General features: G+C 42.8%; 2 protein-coding genes across 5 annotated transcripts; one reads left to right on the top strand and one right to left on the bottom strand.

The window, feature by feature from the left end:
• Nucleotides 1-6003: 6003 nt before the first annotated feature.
• Nucleotides 6004-11364, top strand: LOC115664710 (uncharacterized). 4 transcript variants are annotated; one of them, XM_056314318.1, is made up of 6 exons: nucleotides 6004-6277; nucleotides 7375-7521; nucleotides 7733-7812; nucleotides 7964-9832; nucleotides 10282-10396; nucleotides 10483-11364. In XM_056314318.1, the coding sequence occupies exons 2-6, from the start codon at nucleotides 7383-7385 to the stop codon at nucleotides 11205-11207; spliced, it is 2928 nt and encodes a 975-aa protein (XP_056170293.1). In that variant the 5' UTR covers nucleotides 6004-6277; nucleotides 7375-7382; the 3' UTR covers nucleotides 11208-11364. The 4 variants fall into 4 exon arrangements, with proteins under 4 accessions (XP_056170293.1, XP_056170294.1, XP_056170295.1 ...); XM_056314319.1 differs by lacking the exon at nucleotides 6004-6277 and adding an exon at nucleotides 6391-6818; XM_056314320.1 differs by lacking the exon at nucleotides 6004-6277 and adding an exon at nucleotides 6846-7082.
• Nucleotides 11365-14893: 3529 nt separating this feature from the next.
• Nucleotides 14894-18725, bottom strand: LOC115664711 (tetraspanin-20). The gene is made up of 6 exons (XM_056314327.1): nucleotides 18189-18725; nucleotides 17900-17999; nucleotides 17109-17189; nucleotides 16925-17029; nucleotides 15461-15667; nucleotides 14894-15349 (listed from the first exon to the last, which is right to left on the bottom strand). Exons 1-6 carry the CDS (start codon nucleotides 18503-18505, stop codon nucleotides 15278-15280), a joined length of 882 nt encoding a protein of 293 aa, XP_056170302.1. The 5' UTR covers nucleotides 18506-18725; the 3' UTR covers nucleotides 14894-15277.
• Between the last annotated feature and the right edge of the window lie 1776 nt (nucleotides 18726-20501).

The following is a 20501-nucleotide window of genomic DNA, read 5'->3' as shown; positions in this document are numbered from 1 at the left end:
GGGCTACGACCGCCGGCGAGCCAGATCTGGCTCCGGCGGCCGTCGCCCGAGGAGGCCTGAGGTCAAACGACCTCAAGCCGTTGCCGCCTGGGTCGAGCGACCTCAGGCGGTGGCCGCCTGGGTCGAGCGACCTCAGGCGGTGGCCGCCTGGGTCGAGCGACCCAGGCGCCAAGCCGTCACACGACCCGGTGTGACGGCGCACCTGGGTCAGCGCGACCCCCAGTGTGGCCGTCGCCCGAGGTCGCACGACTCAAACGGCGACGGCCTGGGCGGTTGCTCGACCCCAGGCGGCCGTCGCCTGGGTCGGGCGACCTCGCCGGCCGCCCTAGCCAGCCATGCTTTGCTGAAGAATTTTATTTTTTTTTAAAACAGTCAGCATTTGTGGAATGCCGAAAGCCCAAAGCTGGTCCGGACTAGCTTTGGGCTTTCGGCATTCCAAATGCCAGCTTTCGGCTTTCCGGACTTGGAAAGCTAAACCAAACGGGGATATATAATGCAAGGGCCTGCAGGTTATACGAGGATAGATGTGATCATTGGGTGGGACTAGTTCGAGTGTTGAGTTTAATGATTTTGCCCTAGCCCGTCCATAGCATGAAATTAATATAGAAATATTCGAGCCGGGGCCGGATCCAGAGTTGGGTGAGTCGGCCTTTCTCATATAAGGATGTTGCTTAAGCCCGCATATTTGCTTCTCAAGCCCGTACGGGCTAAATGGGCTGCCCGCCCATTGATCACCTTTACTTGAAATCTTTCTGTAAATGATAGTCGGACCATTCGATATTTTTCCGAAGAACGATTTTCCAAACGTAACATATGTAGCAGCGTATTCTTCATCGTAATTTCAAACAAAATTTATCTCTTCGAACGTTAACTAGCGTTTCTCTGGAGGAGCGGTTTCTCGTAACCTCAAGCACCCACTATGATTTATCTATCATCACAAGGTTAAATTTTGATGATAGATTTCAATTGCGTGAGTATAGCATCGCATGATGCACTACTCCTGCGGAGTATCTCTTGCTCATAAAAAGCATCCTTGGTCATAGAAGCGTTGCTGCTTTTTTTCTTTAGCACTCAAATGCAAATTATTAACTGTATACTTTCTAAAAACCATTGTTTGAATTATTATCCCCTAACTCTTAAAACCATTGAAGGAGAAAACACCGTGATTTTCTAAACTTTTACTTGACAAAATACTTCACATGTCCCCGCACATGAATGAAACCTCTTCACGCTTCACACCACGACGAAATCTTCATGTAGCACATAGCTTTTATGTTAAAATCGACACGGAAAGAAATTTGAATTAATCTCGATAGGACACTGTTAAAATGACCCATCGTCAGAAAAAATTTCATCGTGAGGAAAAATCTCGTAAGTCATGATGGGAACCTTGACATTTGTTGAAATAGGCCAATCAATGTCTACAGTCGGTACTAAAAGTCGCCAACTAGTTGGAATTACTCAAGTCTCTCCCAGCCCCTCACCTATAAATTAACAAATCAATTAGAGCACAAATGGGGCAATCAAGATCAACAGTCACTTTCATGTGCATGTGTTCCCTCCCACATGAACCCGTGATTTGGACATAAGATTTGCTCAGATGGCCCATGCGAGATTTTTGCCCAACCAGTGGAAACACCTGAAGCAATTTCACTCCGTGCGTAGCTCTCCACCTTTTAGGTTGGGGAGCTTTTGTCATATTATGAAAGTTCAAGATGGGGAGTCAAATTCAAAAATTCAACCAATTCTCCAATGATAGCAAAAGATAGGTCTCTTGCGCAACTGCAACATGGACTTTTTGCATGTGTCTTATTAGTAATATTTGATATTTGATTTGATTTGAATTTCGGTTTGGATTTTCCTATGATGTCGACTATAAATTGAATGATATATATATGCTGTGTGGATGATATAAAGGAGAGAAGTATTTGCGTATTTTCATCCTTCATTAATAAGGTCTTTAGAATATGAAAAAGACGATATCTTTTTAGATGTCTCCCGTTAATGGGAAAAGACACTTTGCTTTCTCTCTGAAATTTGATCAGTTATATTGTCCACGCAGCTACAATCTAATTTTGCAATTCGAAAGAGACTTTTTACTTACCTACGAAAGTTATTTTTCTAGCTCCCCTTGTTTTTCTAAGAATATTCAACATTGTTATACTAATCTATATATAATAAACATTATTATACTAATTACCGTCCTTTTGGTCTAACACTAACCAAAAACCCATTGGCCATACGTACTTTTATACACACACACACCCTCGCGGGAGGGGTAAAAGCAAAAGCTAGATACATAGATACCATGTTGGACCTATGCTCAAAATGCACGATAGAGCATTTCATGAGTGTTGACACTAGGCTTAAAATCTGGACTTCAACATGAAGAAGTTAATGGCCTAAATCGACAATGCCAGATACACTTAATTCATAGGGCTCGATCGATATTGTGCAACTGATCAAATTACAGTACTCAAGCGATACACGTATCAATTAGAATTACATTTGAATTTTGAAAACTCTTATTCATAATTAGCTTGTTTCTCTACAGGCCGTTATCGCATGGTGTATTCGATTTATGGAACATCTTCTCCTAAATGCACAAGCCGACTAATTCACGACCCACATGACATATCATCTTGACCACTACAGCGAGTACGTATACAGGTAATCTTACTCCAATTAAATTACGATGGTAAAAAATCTCAAGTAGTCAAATAATCAAACTAGTGATGTCACTAGGAATGGGATTTCAGAATTGCAACTTGAAGTCAACGTCTCCCCGACAAGAGTGTGCTCAAATTTCTCAAAGTAGCTTCCAAGTTTTATAGGGGAAATGCAATGCTCTGGTAAATTTCTTATATTCGAAGCTCCAGCTTTTTGGGTTTATTGGTAAAGTTAAATTAGAAGTCTAAGCCAAGCATATGATTTTTCCCATCTTTTGTTTCTTTTCAATCGTGACATTACGCTACATTTTCGATGGGAGGAAAGTGCAATAATTCCCATTATCATTTCACAACCCTTCTCGATTATCTTCACATTAATTCCTAACATTACTCGAAAATCGAGAGCCGAATTCGGTGTCTAAATTCCAAAAAATCTCCCATGAAAGGATAAAATTCCAATCTATAGCTCAAATCAAGAAAAAAAAATAATTTACATTTGCGCATATAACTTTCACCGAATCAATATTCGCGCGCGCAAAATTCAATATGAGATCTTAGAAAATCAAGACTTGAGGTTGAAGGAGGAAAGCTATGGATTAACTATTTTCTTCAGCAAACTTTTTCACCGTCCAATCCGCGTTTTCCGCGATAGCCCACGGACAAGGACTGAACTCCAAGTCATCCATATATATAATTATATAATTAACCTAATCAAAACTTTATTATTAATAAATTGGAGAAGGACCTAATCCTTCATATACTGTCCGTACGCTGTTGCTTAATCAGCAAATAACAACAAAGACTCCCTCGTTGTCCTTCTTCTCTTTTCTTAATCCCGCATAAGTCCCGGTCCAACCATGAATCTGTTCAACGTATTTTAATCAAGCTACTTTTATTTCTATTGGAGGTGGGACCCTTTTTGCATTTTCTAAGTATCATATATGTGTCTCCATTTATAGCAACTCTGTTTTTTAAATGCATGCACAACTTGTGATCGATAGTTCTTCAAGAACTGTAGATCTTTATAATCGATGAATTTATAAGCCAAAAATAAAATTAATTAAGCATGGCAGACAAGATACCTGTGCGGTGATTAGACATGGATAGCTGGTGTATTTATGTTTTGTTTTTTTTTGGGGGGTCAAAGGTGTGTCGATGGTTGCGGGCGGTGTAAATTGCAAGTTTGGAGGTTTAATAACATATGCATAGTCTACTTTCTAAGAAAATTGTCGTGCAAAAAGAATAATCTAGATCGTTGATTATCTCGACCTAATTAGTACCCAAAGTATGTATAATACCATAATTAAAACGTCAAGAATGGAGTATTTGACACATAACTTGGAGGTTGAAGCTACCACGGTCTTCTTTACTTTCATAACGGTGGAGATTATGTTGTGCTTGAGTTGCATGATTGGTTGGTGAAAATATGATTATTTAAAACATATAATTACATATAGACCGGTGCCTTTGTTACTAATGCACAATTATTATTTTGGGGGTGGAATTGACGATATGATTTCAATAATGAACCTTGATATGTTCATGCATGTATGTTTTTTGACTTTCGGAGGTTGCCATTTCCAAGCCAATCTCGTCCTCCCAACCACAGAATAATCAAATGCGAATTTCAAGGAGATCATCGTCTTATATATTCTTGAAAAAATGGGAGTGAGTGAAGAAGAGATGTGTCCTCGGAATTATTGTTTGTTCCATTGCCATTTCCAAGCCAATCTCGTCCTCCCAAGTCCCAACCACGGAATAATCAAATGCGAATTTCAAGGAGATCGTCTTATATATTCTTGAAAAAATGGGAGTGAGTGGAGAAGAGATGTCCTCGGAATTATTGTTTGTTCCATCTCTAGAGATTCGCATTTCCCACCTCTATTTCTGTGCTTTGCTTTGATGCGCGTGTGTATATATATACACACACACACAAATATATTCAACGGAAAAAGCATAATTTTCAGTAATTCTTGCGATCGGGTATGTTTTATGAATAATCATTATTATAATTATAAAGACCGAAGATCTATCAATATCTCTTCTTTTAGGAAAATGGAAGAATCGAAAGAGTGCACACAGGTGGAGAGAAGAAATACATGGATTTTTCTTTTTGCGGGTAAAATCACGAGACTTGAATATAGAGAAATCGAGGGACGGAAGTGAAGGAGGGCGGCGTGATATCTTTCATTCGTTAAATATTTACATGAAATATCATAAAACAATTAATATAAAATTTTCTAGTGCACTTAATATAGACTACCGTTCGGGTACGGACTATGCTCGTACTTGAAGCTCGGTAGTTACGATGGAAAGAAAATTGGTGGTTACACAAAGGAGTGGTTGAAAGTGGGAAGTTATAGATTCGTCGATAGCACGTTTTTCATTACTCCTTGTAAGGGAAAATTGAGAAAGCCACTAAAAAATACGAAAAAATATTCATCTTTCACTTATTAGAGTGAATTTTTTTTTTTAAACTATGATCGGAAAATTCGCTTTTATTAGATTCGTTGATCTTACCTTTATATTACCCCGTGCAAGGGTCAATTAAAAATAGCCGCGGAAAAATGAGAAAAAAGGTTCGCTTTTCAACTCGAACGATATTCTCGCTACGAACAAAAGGAAAATGGAATTCCATCGAGATAAACGAAGGGAAACCAATAATTATAAATGTGTCGAATTTCGCGATCAAATCGATAAATTAATAAATAAATAAGAAAAATCCAAAATCGGGCAGATGCCAAATTCAAAAGAATCGATGGTTCCGTTTTCGTAATTTGCGCGAAAGAGCGTGGCCAAAAATGAAAAAAAAATAAAATTACGGACACCACGGGGGGTGCGGGGGGGTCCGGAATTTTCCGCCAAGCCTCTCCACGTCCGCTAAATTCACGCACCCCACGATTCTGTCCCTCTCTTCACGGGAGGAACGCGAAAAAAATGGAGGATCGCTTCGTAAAATATCCGTAACCAAAAAAAAAAAAAAGAAAGAAAATAAAAAAAAAACAAAATCCCATAAATAGAAATTAAAAAATAAAGGGGGAAAAAAAAAACCCGACACTAGTCGGTGGCAGTGGAACGACTTTACGCCCCTCTCTCTCTCTCTCTCTAACAACTTCCACCTCCTTCTTCACAGTTTCTCTCACACACGCAGACACAGCTCACAAGCTCGCCGGATCTCAGAGCTCGTGCTCCTCCTCCTCCTCCTCCCATGGCTCCGCCGCATTCTCGCCCCTGAATTCCCCGGCGCCGGCCGCCGGAGCTCCCCCCCCCCCTCCGGTACCTCTCTCTCCGTGGAAACTCGATTTTGCAGTCTCTCTCTCTCTCTCTCTCTCTCTCTCTCTCTCCACGCCACTTCGCTTTCGAGCTCTTTCTTCCGTCGGACGATGACGAGCTTCTAAGCACAAGCGCGCGCGCTCCCTCTCTCTCTCTACTTCGCTGTTCCTTTTACGCCACTCGCCTTTCTCTCTCTCTCTCTGTGTGGCCTCCTCTTTTTAACTTCGCCGATCTCGCGCGTCTCCAAGCTCACCCGTCTCCCCCGCTCAGTTGCTTTTTTCGCGACCATCGAATCCGGTTCGCCGAGCTCCCCTCCAGATTGTGGTGTTCATCAGGTGTGCAATGTGCGGATTCTCTGTAGTCGCTGCAGCCCTTTTTACCTCTCTTGTCCGGAGCCGGAGCTGGAGCTGGAGCTCGTCTTTCTTTACAACACGCTTTTTTTTTTGTGGTGTTTTTTTTTTGGGGTTCTCGTCTCTTTTAAAGCGACCTTTCCTCTTTTCGCGTCTGCTGATGATTGCGGCGTCTTTATGGAACAATGATTCCTTTCCGCGCCTGTCTCACTGCGAGAACCTGTCCTCCTCCTTTGCATGTAGTTGCTTTTTTGGCCCGCTTTATGGCGCTACGATGCTTTGGCTTCCGAGTTCAAATCGGCTTTTCTGTTTTTTTTTTTCCATTCCTTTCTTTGGGCTTAACTGACTCGGGAATTTGGCGCTCTTGAGCTCGAGAAACGATGAATGTGGTTGGGTTCGTTCACCATTAGGCGGCCTTAGGCTCTTTTGACGAGTTGATGGGTGCGGTCATGGCGAATTACGAGCCGGGCACGGTGGCAGACAGATTGTTTGTGCAGGGGCACATCAGTCGCGCGTGATGGTGACGGTACGCGCGACATGCTGGATTTCGCTCTGGGATCGCAGTCACGGGTCTCTGTACTGTTCGCATGGACTTGGGGGGGGCAACGATTTGTTTCCAATGAGTTGGGCTCATTCTGTTCTGAAGATAAAAGCTCAATCCTTTCTCTGCGCTCGGTCTCCCTACTTCGCAGCGTAGCTTTCGTATTTCAATGGGCGTAATTTTTTTTTTTTTTCCGGTGCGGACTGGGCTGCAATCTAAACCTGGAATTTGAATTCGAAGGAGAGTGAGGTTGGTGAGAGAACAATATAGACTTCCGTACGTGCTTTGTGTAACCTATCGTTTTCCAGAATAGTTTCTGTGTGTCTGTCTGTTTTTTTTTTTGTATCGATCGAGTTTGGCTCTACTGGATTGGTTGTGCCTTCATGAGTTGCTGCTTATGGTGAAAGAAGATGCATTGTTTTCTTTTTGGTCCACTGTCGTGTAATTTTGGTTGATCTTTTATCTTTTTGAAAAGTTATTGGAGCAATATGCGGTAACCTTTTTCTCCTAATCCTTTTCTTCTCGAATTTTTGATTTGCAGCTGGCAAAATGAATGGTTTTCAGAACAGAAGAGTGCACAACTTTGAGAAACAGTCTCCGCGGTGCCTCGGAAGGATGGTGAACCTTTTCGATTTGAGTGCGGGAGTGACTAGCAGCAGGCTACTCGCGGATAGACCCCATCCGTATGGTGATGGTCTTTCATCCTTTTAACTCTGTCTTTGGCTTGTTGACTTTCTGGAGTTTGGTTCCTCTTATGTTCTTTTTGGTCTTTCTTTTTTCCTTTTGATTTCGGACGTGCCGTTGTCAATCCTGGGAATTGTTTCTCGCATGGCCTCTCCTGTTGAATGTCCTTGAATCCGTTGCCTAAAACTCATGACATAAAGACGATTTATTCTCAGGTTCCTCACTCTCAAGGAGCTTATCAGATATGGCAACGATGTTGGCTCCTACATTTGGGAATCAAACAGAGGAAAAAAGGGTGAGATGTGAAGCATATTTCCACTTAGTAGTTGTAATTGTTCTCGACGAATCATATTTTCTCTGTAAAATGTGGAATCAGCACATAAATTTGTCAGTTCCTTTTCTCGCTACCTGTCCTAATCTCTGATGCATTTGTACGAGGCATGCAGATAGTGGTGAACTCACGTAGAATTTCATCCAGCCGGACATCAATGGGTACACCCATGAAGATGTTAATAGCAGAAGAAATGTCAAAGGAAGTTGAATCTAAACGTCGCCCTCCTAATGTGATTGCCAAGTTGATGGGGCTTGATGCCCTTCCCCAGCAGCAGCCTCATTCTGTTAGTCGGAGAAGCCAATCAGAAGGTTCTTTGCAGCACAGGTTGGAAAATTTGGAAATAGCGGCAGAATATTGGCAAAGAGAGCGTGGTTTCTTGGACAAACAGATGCAACGTGAAGTTCTTAAATACGAAGAAAATGATTACAAAGATTTTTACGAGTCGTCACCGCAGTCTAAGAAAAAATTTGTGAGTGGAAAACAGCAACAGAAGGGAAGGTATACAGATCGTACGAATGAGAAGAAGATGGCTCTTGTTCGTCAGAAGTTCAGGGAAGCAAAACGTCTAGCTACAGATGAAAACCTGCGGCAGTCCAAGGAATTCCATGATGCATTGGAAGTCTTGAGTTCCAACAAGGAGTTATTTCTCAAATTCCTTCAGGAACCAAATTCGATGTTTTCTAAGCATCTTTATGAGCTCCAGCATATTTCTATGCCTCTTGAAACAAAGCGCATTACCATTCTTAGGCCCTCGAAGATGGTCGATGATCATAAATTTTCCATACCTGGGAGGAGGAATGAAAATTTAACTAAGACACCAACTCTGATCCCTGATCACGGGGGATGGGATAAAAACAAGTCCAGCTACTCATCCACATACTCTTGTCAGAATGTGAATGAGTGTCAAAGTCAACCAACTCGTATAGTGGTACTAAAGCCCAGCGCTGTGATGGCTCATGATCTAAAGGCTGTGGTTTCACCAACCTCTGGGTCACAGAGAATACTAAGTGATGAAAATACTACTGAAGAAGCTGAAGATGATGGTGTTCGAGAATCAGGAGAAGTGGCAAAGGAGCTTCCTGGTCAAATGCATGAAAATTTGGCTGGTCACAGGAGGGATGAAACTCTGTTGTCTTCTGTTCTCTCTAATGGCTATATTGGTGATGACAGTTCATTCAATAAATCAGAGAACGAATACGCAGTTGGAAATCTCAGTGATTCGGAAGTTATGTCACCAGCTTCTAGACACTCATGGGATTATATTAACAGGGTGGGCAGCCCATACTCTATCTCGTCCTTCAGCCGTGCATCCTATTCTCCAGAATCATCGGTTTGCAGAGAGGCAAAAAAACGGCTGTCAGAGAGGTGGGCCATGATGACGTCTAACCAGAATTCTCAAGACCAAAGATATGTTCGTAAAGGATCCAGTACACTGGGTGAAATGCTTGCTCTTTCAGACACTAAGAAGTCGGTCAGAAGTGAGGAAGATGGCAACAAGAAGGAGCAAGAACAAGTGGGATCAAGTTCATCTTTAGGCAAAGAAGAATCGGTTGTTGCCTCACCAAAAAACCTTTCAAGGTCAAAGTCAGTCCCTGTATCTTCGACGCTATATGATATCAAGCTCAGTCCGGAAGCACCTGATTCCCAAGCTGGTAAGTCCAATGTTCCTAAGCAACCGATCAAGAAAAGTGTGGGGTCGTCATTGAAGGGGAAAGTTTCAAGTCTCTTCTTCTCAAAAAACAAAAAATCGAGCAAAGGAAAACCCAACGTGTCTCGATCTAAAGATGAGGGTCAATGTCCTGATGCTGAAACTCCACCCTACTCAACATATCAACATGAACAGATTAATGTTGATTCTTCTGAATGTGTTGAGGGTAAGATCAGTGAAGAGTGCTCGTCTCCTCGGCAACATGGATCAGTGAGCAAAACTTCACTGGGTTCTGTCGATATAGCACAAGAACAAGGAGTGTATGCACAGGAGGTAATTCATATTCCACACTTCTGATGAGTTTGTCTGGTTAACTTGTATAACTTGGGCGCTCTCTGTCAGTACCGTTAACGAAGGCAGCATGTTAGTACGCTTAAGGATACTCTCTGTCACTTCTATAGTTCTATTCCCATTTCGGTCTGCAATGCCTCCTGAATGACATAAGATTGAGAAAGCATTTTTCTGAGTCTCTTCGTGCATACATATTTAAGACTCCAAAAATGGTGTTTTGCCCCGTGGATAATCTGTTTGCCACGCAATCCATGATTATGCATTTGACATGTGCAACAACTTTTGTCTGTCTAAAATCTGTTGGAGTGGAGCTAGTAATTGAAAGCAATTTGCTTTGATTGCCGCGTTTGGTAGATTGCGTTGGGAAACATAGAATTTTTACAGCCTAGACAATTGTCTCACAGTGGTTTGATTTTGCCAACCCTTTGCAGGGATCAATGCCTGTGGCGTTGGGGAATTTGAATTGTAGTCAGGAGCAGCCAAGTCCAATTTCAGTTTTGGAACCATCCTTTGAAGAAGATGACAACCCAACTCCAGAATCCTTTGGTAATAATGATAGTCCGACCTCCATTATTTACATATTGAGAGATGTCTCTTTTTTTACCTCACCGTATACTCTTCTAAAAAAACAGGAAAACAACCGCTTGGTCATTCTCTCAAGTCTAACTTGATAGACAAGTCCCCGCCAATAGAATCCATTGCCCGGACACTCTCATGGGATGATTCCTGTTTCGAAACATCTCCTTCATATCAAAGAAGATCCCCCATGGTTTGCTCTAGTGCGGAGGAGGAAGAACTGGATTGGCCTGTTTTTGTCACAACGGTTCTGTCAGCAGCCGGCTTTGATAGTGAAGTGCAACCGGATACCTTTTTTTCGAGGTGGCATTCGCCTGAAAGCCCATTGGATCCATCTTTGCGAGAAAAATTTGCGAACACAAAGGATGTTAAGGAACCAATGCCTGAGGCGAAGCGGAGGCAAAGAAGGTCGGAGCGAAAGCTTGTTTTCGACTGCGTGAATGCAGCACTGGTTGAAATCACAGGTTGTGGACCAAGTTTGGGCCCAATCGACTGCAAGGCCCCAAATGGAATGTTAGAGCAGACATTATCTATAACGGTGGACCATGTGTGGGCTCGAGTGACGGAATGGTTCCCCGATGAGGTTAGGTGCGTTTCAAGTGGCGATGGGGGCAGCAACAGCCTGGTGGTGGAGAGAGTAGTGAGGAATGAGGTGGTTGGGAAAGGGTGGATGGAGCAGTTGAGCTTGGAAATGCATAGCGTGAGCAAGGAAATAGAATGGAAGTTGCTCGACGAGCTTGTGGATGAGGCTGTTGTTGATTTGACAGGTGGACTGTCATGAGCTCTTCTTCGTGTTTTTTGCCTCTCTGTGTATATCGTTACTCTATTATCTGTGCATTCTGGTGGATGTTGATAACCAGCAGAAAATGTCTCCTTGTCGTTCTCATTATTTAAAGCTGCAAATGTTTCACTAAGCATTAATTTTTTTGCTTCCCCAATTTGTGCACCTATTAATTTTTAGCACGTAGCTTTGCTCTACCTGACATGACAGCCTATTCCCGTCGAGCGATGGGCATCGTCTCTTTCGCAAAGATATGTTGTTGATTCCTAGTGGCTGAACTGCGTATCGTACATTTACATCAACTTGCTCCTTGTCCAGTTGATTCGGGTCCTTATTATACATCTAGTGTTTCATTAGGGTCCAGTTGTTGGTGATCATAGTCAAGACTTTTGTAGGACATGCCACTTCAGGTTGACTCACCACTTTCAGGAACCGGACAAAACTGACTGAAAACTATGGATTAACAGGATGGTGTGCATTACTTGGCATTTGTTTTCTCTTCTCTGGCTCAGGACAGCTTGTATGACTGTTGCCTACTTACACTACGCTGTCTTTCTTTAATGAATTGGCAAAAGAATAGATTCTAGGCTTTGTCGTGCTTCGCGTCATCTTATTGCTTGGCGGAGCATGTAACGACAATCAGTTGCTACAACAAGGTTCTTTGCCTGATGATTAACTATTAGGCTAGATTCTCCATCGTTTCCAAGCAACAAGATCCGATTTCAAGCCGTTTCGTCTGCATTACGACGCCGGAATCTTGAAAGCGCACAGGTGAGGTGGTAATCAGCGAAAGAACAAACTTTGTCTTGCGCTCACCCGTTTAACGATTCTCAAGAGTACTCTGGAGATCTTCATTTTCTTCTTTCTTTAATCCTTTTGCTTAGTGGGTCTTGGCGTAGAGACTTTGTTTTTTGTGGGGTTGGTCCAAGCCAAGCCATGCCATGCCATATTTATGGAAGGTTATGAAGTAGCGATGAGATTCATCCGGCGGTTGGCCACGGCGAACCATAACGAAAACGAAAGCAATAGTTATGGCAGCTTGGTGTCGAAGTACCCATCTCTGCTTGGGACAGGATAGAATATAATGTGTCATCATCCTTCGAGAATGCGAAAAACGTATTTAATATGTCCGTTTCGGAGAATTTAATGCATGCACTTCCTGTACAATTTTAGAGCGTGGCCTACTAAAGAAACGTCCGGGACCGCGGAATAAATGACCCATCATCGGTCTGAATCTATCTTGATGACGATCTACTTTTTATCTTCATCGGTGAGGGTTTCAAGAAGTGTAAATCTTGCAGAGAACCGAAACATGAATAATGATATTTGAGATAGCCCATTATGCTTTGTTTGTTTACCTAGGATTACGAGAGTTTCGATTTCAAAATATCGATTTTCAATCTTTCCCAGGCTTTAATAACCCTTTTCGTATATGGTTTTCGATATAGCTTCACGCCTTCACTGGATTGGTGCCGGCCTTGGGAGTTCTGTTCCGGCAATGGCTGTTTCTTTTCCCCTGATTTCGGTAGTAGCTGCTGAGATTTAAAAGAAAAAAGATCAAAATGTAACATGGATAAATCTTCTGCAATGCAATTTCGACCCTCCAAGTTTTAGCATACTCGAAGTGCCCCAATCTAATCGCACTAATCTCTCGGTAAAATCAATAAGAAGTTGGACACGAGATTGGATAAAAATCTTGGAAAGTGCTCAGCCTCCAACCATCAATGTAGGAGATCTTGATCTATACTTTAACCACCGGAACTTGTCGAACTTATCCTATGATATAAGAGCTCTCTTCCAAAGCTCAAGAGATGCGAATTGCGATCCTGAGTTTGATCTTCTGAGTCCCCGCTACTACTCGTCACATAGCTATTTACCGATGTTGTTCCTCTCCTACATAGTCCAGTGTGTCAGACTTATGGTAATTTTTTCATATGAATTTTGTTAACAAGCACTCGCCGACGGTTGTTAGACGCTTAAATAAAGAGAGATTGTTACTTCCCATTATATTATCTTTTTCGTATCATGTATATCGGTACATTGAAAATGACAATTCTTATCTGTTAAGTATGGTTAGCGAGTATCCCGAAAATACTCATTAATTAGATGCCTATTTTTCTTAAGTCCTCGGTTACATAAGCAATCGACCCATCACTCCCCTGTAAACGGCTGAACCAAAACCGAAGGTCTGGCCCTCGTGAGGGTTGCTTACAGTAGGAGTACAATGTTATGCGCAGGTCCTATTGCCTCCCCAAAATTCCCGAGGAAGACACTGCAATGAAACTCTGCAGAACAACGGACATAGGATGGGGGTTGAGACCATTCTCATTAACTCGTGGCAGTGAGGGGGCGGTGTGCGGACACTGAATATGAGAAGCCCTCTCTGTCTTTCTTCTTCTTCTTATTTTCTTTTCGTGGCTTTATTTAACACGTGTTACACGAATCCAATGTCGTCAGGCTAATGAAGAGATAATTTGTCCTTGAATTTTAGCTTAGTATAGTACCTAAATTTTTAATTTTAGCTCAATGTGTAATATCGTCCCTAAAATTTTAATTTGTTCAATATAGTCCATGAACCTTTGATAAATGTTCAATCTACTCCCTAAACTATATAAAAATATTCAAGGTTATCCTTCCATTGATTCAAATTTAGGGACCAAATTATACATCAGGCTAAAATTCAGGGACCACATTAAAAAAATCAAAAGTCCAAAGACGACATTACACATTGAGTCAAGGTTCTAGAAGCATTTGTGACATTTTCCCAGCTGATGAACAAGGCCACGAGTAATTATAAAAAACAAAAAAAAAAAAAAGACAAGGCCACGAGGGCGTTCTTTATTCAATGCTGGGTTTGTGCACGGATCGACATAGGCCTACTTGTTCTTCACTCAGATTTCTCGGACGGGCTGGTGGGTCATATGGTATCATGTCATGCAGGAATGCACTTATTCATTTGACGTGCAGCGTACGATATTTCCTTCCTTTATCTTGGTTTCACTTCAGCCCTGCCGGATTAATTGCAGAGGCGATCGATCGGTAGGCCCCCAACAGGCCCGTCGAGAAATACCCCGGCAGGCAACGGTACGAGTTGGGCAGCACACGGCCTCCACTAGTCGAACCCCGGACCACAGACACCCAATTCTGCTCTTCCCATGTGTCTGCTCGGGATACTAAACTTACGTCCTTGCCCGAGTCTGCTCTACAACTGAGAAAATTAGAAAGTTCCAAGCAATTATGTCGGCTCTGTGGGCCAGGCCGATAGGGGGATACTTGCTGGCCCACCATGAAAAAATTAGTTGGGTCCAACATCGCCGAGCCCCAACAGCCCAAAATACATGAACCCCAGCCCGTTCGATGATGAGCAGGCCAATTGAGATGACAGGCCAAGATTCACCTCTCCTCTATTTACATGGCAATTCTAATTCTATCTTGCAAATTCACTCCAATCACAAAATGTACTCTCAAATTTCATAAATGGTGACATGCTTCCACGAAAAATTCACCGCAAGGTAGCACACGGGAGACCAGTTCATCATGGCTCCACAGGCCCCTGAAGTATATGTGTAATTTCAGATTCAAGCCTTTTAACTCCTGTCATGCACTGTATAAGCATTTAAGATGTTTCCATCTGATGAAATGAACGGGATAGGTTCAGCAAAAAAGTAACATCATAGGGGGGAACGTGAAGTTGAATCACAGATGTCATTGTAGTGAAAGTACTCCGAAAAGTTCATGGACACAAGAATATTATGCTACAAGAGAGACAGCAAAACTAAACGTACACGCACCGAACAACTGTTAATCACGTATGAACAACCGTCATGCTGCGTAGTACGAATGGAGTGTCATCCGCCCATGCCAATGAAAACCAACCCCCCCAATCAAGCTAATAGTACTCTTCTTTACAAATGACCTTTCAATGCTAAGCACATCACAAGTTCTATCTCTAATCAATGTGCAATATGCTTTCAGTCAAACCCACGTGGCAAATGCTTTCAGTCACTCGTGGAGAATGGGGAATTTTCTTTTCCCTTGCCTCCAAGATACAGGATCACATCCAATTCCGATCACTTTGTTTTTGTACTACCTGATGCGTTCTGGCTGTCTGAACCGAATTTGGCATTGTTGTTCAATCCGTACTAAAACAAAGAAATTACCATATAAAATCATCAAATTCACCAAACAAAATAAGGCGGTGGACTTAATTGTACTATCCAAATACAATTAATAATTACTTTTGGAAAGAATACCTTTTCTCTCACGAGTGAACTCCAAATACCAGAGTGACCACCTCTAACATCAGACTTAGCAGGCCCTGATGTTGGGCTTGATTTATGATTTAGAAGTGGCTCTCTGGTCTGACCTTCAACATTGTCATAACCATCCAGACCATCATAATCAGCTCGCCGAGGAGAAGCCAATGCTCGCAAAACAAATGAAAGTAGCAGGGACAACCCCTGAGCACAAGAGAAAACTCCATCTTAGCACTAGGCAATCTAATGGACAAAGCGCAAAAGGCTAGATGAATTTATATCCCGTCTTTCATTTCGCACAAGAATCACCAAAAGTGAACTTTCTGGCGATAATTTCCCCATCTAAAGTTCAGCGAATCAGCGAATCAAATGGTAATTTATTGTTCAATTATCTGGGATGAAAAACCATCCACCTCACAGAAAACGAAAGATATTATGAGGAACATGATTTGGTAAGTTGAAGTTCCTCGTAAATTTGGGTATGAAAAGTGAGACAGAGATACAAAGACCCAAGAGCTAATGAACAGGTATTGCACTACAGTTACAAAAGTGCCCCTCGGATTAGATGCAACTCAAAGCACCACAGTGGGGTCTTCATAAAACTTTGTTGTTGCCTCCTCACAAAGACATGCACCCAAACCTAGATGCAATCCTTTGTCTCCAACAACTTATCTCTTTCAATTAATCGGGTGATTAACATAAGTTATGCTGCCTCTTAAATTAATGAATTCCGGTTATATTGCTAAAATATATAGGATGAGTATCTATCAAGCTCAAAACGGTTTGATGCGGTAGAATGTTCGTTGATATCCAACTATAAGAAAATATAAAGACGACAACATGATTACCACAAAGTGGAGTCAGCACATTGATCAGTTCCCCAGCATTTTCCGATGCATAGGTTACTTCTAGCAATTGCCAACAATTAACCTATAAAAATCAGCTCAATAACCAATGATTATCTAACCATTATCAGTCCAACAAACCATCATCAACACCTGTTCAATTTCTTGAAGCTAATGATATCCTGAAAGAATGTCAGCTTACCAACCGATTATGACCTAATAGCAATCACTGACCAACCATCACCAACACCCATTTCTTGTGACTAGTGATATCTATAAGCAACTACAAGTAACAGCAAATCAGCTGTCATCTATCATCATCCTCAACATCCTCTCCACCATCATACTTCTCCATCCCAACGAGAGTTTACCAGCTATGCACAAAAACGAATCCATGAGAATCATTTTAAAGGGGGGATTTTCAAATTTTAAAGCTGCTCAGATTAAGGCAGTTGACAGAAACAAAGCCCAGGTACAGTCACACAAGTATGCTCACAAGAAAAATTGGGTGGACAGTTACATCGCGGATCAACAGGATTCATAAGTAGGTCAGAAAACGTAATTTTGAATCATCATTTGTGAAGGGACCATAAATCAAAAAAGTAAGACAACCAACCTGTACTACAACGACGGCAATGCCAATCCACTCACACATTTCAATGTTGCTTTCAATAAATGAGCGAAGACTATCAAGTTCTCCGGTGGGGTCCGAAGGAAGAATCTGTAAGGGGTAATCGAATCGATGTGATGAACAAGAACTAGCAGAAACGATGATCAATCTATTATAGAGAGAAAGTTACCTGTTCCCAATGATGATCAATCGCAATAAACGCCACCAAAGCTGCTTCTAAGAGAAGGAGCACAGATACAAGAAGAGTGTACTGGTTTTTGCGATTTAAGGGAAAACCTTATAGACTAGCAGAACAACGGAGTCATTTATACAATTTGATGTCTAACATTCATCTTAGGTTAAAAACACAATTAAGAAATTCTGTAACTGTCCATTTACTTAACTTCTATTGTAGTATGTATAACCAATACTTTGAAAATCAAAGCATTCCTATCTAATGTATGGGCAATAGTTGACAAAAACTTAATTCAATGTAGTTTGTCAAAAACAGTGCCCTTAGAGAACTTATTAACGACCAAATAAGCAGATTTTTATATGTGCCAATTCACTTGCGGGTAATAACTACCTGCAAAATGAATTTCCTTATGAAATGTACTTGGCAAGTTCTAGTCAACAAGCCCAATTTCAATTACATGAAATTTGATGCAGAAGCTATTCTCAGATACTATGCTAGTAGGACAATGCATGATTGGCGATAAAAATCACAAAGACGTCCACAACCGGGATCAACACCCTCAGCTCGCCCCGCTAAGACAACCCACTCAAAGCCCCCCCTCCCTCTCTCCACTAGCTCCGTCAGTTCATCATGGCCAATGAAGATGTAATGGAAACACTAGGTACTTTTGAGTTCTAAGGTTGTATACTCATACTTCTTCAGTTCCCTGCATTCACGAAAGATGGCGCAAACTACGATCATTAGACAGCTCAACTTAAAGCAGGCCCTCCATATGGGCAGGATACAAAGCAGAGGCAACATCCATTTAATGCTTCCGCAGCAATGCAGCCAATTAAAGAGACGCAGCACAACACGATGCCCAATCCCATAAACGAATAGATGAACCTGCCACATTAAGAAAATCCATACCATCATTACCCGTACCAAAACTTTACAAAGTGAACCAAACTATATGCATATTCCATGCCGAATCATCACGATCAACCCAATCACCACGACATGCATTCAACGAGCAAACTCGAGAAGCAACGGTCGGCCGGCAAACGATCCGACTCCCACGAGCGGAGAACGTACCAAGGAGCGGGAAGCTCGAACGACCGCAGAGCGAGCCCCAGGCCGCCGTCCCATCTGGAGACCACGTCGGCGGCGAGCTCCAGGCCCGAGCTCCGGTCAGCGCGGGCCATCTCCGCCGACCGCGCGCTCGAGAGAGGCGCGGCCGAGGAGCCCGGCGGGTAGGCCGGCGGGGGGAAGCCGGGGGGCGCGGCGCGGTCGTTCCACTGGCTGAGCATCCATAGGGAGTAGAGGAGGATGGAGACTCCGACGAAGGCCTGCAGGTAACTCAGCAGCTTGAGGACGAAGCCGAGGGAGATGTGGCAGCAATTGCGACGCATCTGTGGCTGGGATTTTTAGGGCTTCGGAGGATCGAGTTCGAGCTCCCTGGATCGATGAGGGAATTGGGAGGCTTTCTCTTTTGCAACTTTTTTCGGTTTCTACGAAACGTCTGGATCGTCGCAGGATAAAAACCCGAAGGTTCGCGAGGAATATGCTGGGGCTTCCCCCGCTGCTGTTTCGTTTTCCGACCGATGGTGTCGGGACTCGGGGACCTACGACAGCAGGCTCATGTCTGATGAAAGTTCGTTCGACCCCGACGAAATTTTTTCTTTCGAATTTTAGAAATGTTAAAATTTTCTTTTAGTTGAACGTTTAAAGAATGCTCATGGATATTTAATGAGGAAATATTTAATTTCCAAATCGCTGGTTCAACGTATTTTCAGAACAGTGAGTACATCAGACACCGCAGGACTTCTGATTCTCAAAGCATCTTAGTCATAACTCGTAATAAAAAAAGGTGGTGTTTATGCCCCCAAACATGGTGAGTAATCTACATTTACTATCTACAAATATTGAGGGGCTTAATACTAGACCCTATGTGAACTTTAAGCACAAATCGCCCGATTTCCTGAAGCAGAGTATTCAATGCCCACCCGTGCATACGCGAGGACAGCCTCCAGAGCCGATGAGATGGAGAAAAGAAAGAGCAGCCTAATATGGACATCAACGGATCGAATCGAGTCTCAATTGATACCCGATTTGATCCGAACATGAAGAATACATGTTCCTTATGACTCAGACCAAAACCCGAACCGAAGAATTGATTCATGTAGGTTCGGATCAATTCCGGTTTTCCTATTTTTTCCCCTGTTTTTTCCTGACTGATCTTTGTTCATGTTTGCAGCTGGCAGAATGATATCTTGTAGATGATTCCAAATCAAACAGCAAACGAAACGTAAAAACATGCACCTTTCATCTATCGGGCCAAAAACAGAAGAAAAAACGAACAAAAAATATGTTCCATGCCGTTGCAAGAAGTGTTGCTTGTTCTTCTTCTTCTTCGGTGTCATCTGCGTTCGCCTTCACGCTATACGAGCCCACCAAAACGCGAGGAACCACATGGTTCTCCTCCAAGCGCCTGTGGGAAGCTCTCGATTCTTCATATCCTAAACCAACAGTTTGTCTCCTTCTATATAGTTCGAAATTGAAATGGAGTGTACTAACTTCCTACGTCATCGCTTGCTTCTCTGTTATTCTCTCTCGAATGGCTCGCGGATGAAGCTGCTGTTGGACGTTCTCTGCTAGCCATTCAGGTTTTCACAAGGAAGAAGAAGCGGTCGAAAGAGGCGGTTTTGGTCGAGCAAAACCAGCCTAAAGTTGAACCTCTTCTTAGTCGAAAAGTTAAGGCTCCGTTTGTTGCGCGGAAAACATTTTCCTCATTTTCCGACATTTGGATCGCTTCAGAAAATGAGTCAATAGAAAATGCTTTCTTAGTCAATGAAAAAAGTTTTCCTACCAAAGCTTAAATTTGAAAAAATGATTTTCTCTTCAAATAATCGGAAATTATTGTCCAAAACATGATTAGGTATCGGGGCTTGAACCATAAACTCTTCGCTTGGGCACGGGAACCCCAACGCTCATTCCCAGCCCTTGAAAGTGGGGTCGAGTCCACAGCGCTCGGGCCCGGGACACCGGTGCCAATGCTTGGGATGCTAGGCCCAATTATATCGAGGCTAGGCTCCGGTTGTCAATACCCGTGCTCAGTCCATCAAGGCTGGGCCTCGGACCTCGGGTCTCCAACTTCAGTTTGGGTCCATCAAGGTAGAGCCTAGGATTCCTGTGCCCATGCCTAGGTCCCCTGCACCCATGCCATGGTCCATCATTGTTGGGCCCGGGCCTCGAGCCCGTGCGCTGAGGACTAGGGCTTGGCCTCGATGGACATGGGCATGGGCACCAAAGTCTCAAGCCGACCTCGATGGACTTAGGTCTAGGTGCAGGGGATCGGGTGCTGTGTTCGGGGCATGGCCTCGATGGACCTGGGCGCAGGCACTAGTA

Source organism: Syzygium oleosum, unplaced genomic scaffold, assembly GCF_021117445.2.
Source record: "Syzygium oleosum isolate NSW1041296 unplaced genomic scaffold, Sole_v2.1 Sole_v2.09, whole genome shotgun sequence".
In the NCBI taxonomy this organism is placed as follows: Eukaryota; Viridiplantae; Streptophyta; class Magnoliopsida; order Myrtales; family Myrtaceae; genus Syzygium; species Syzygium oleosum.
Note: the sequence above shows the minus strand (reverse complement) of the source record. Positions and strands in the feature narration are given on the sequence as shown.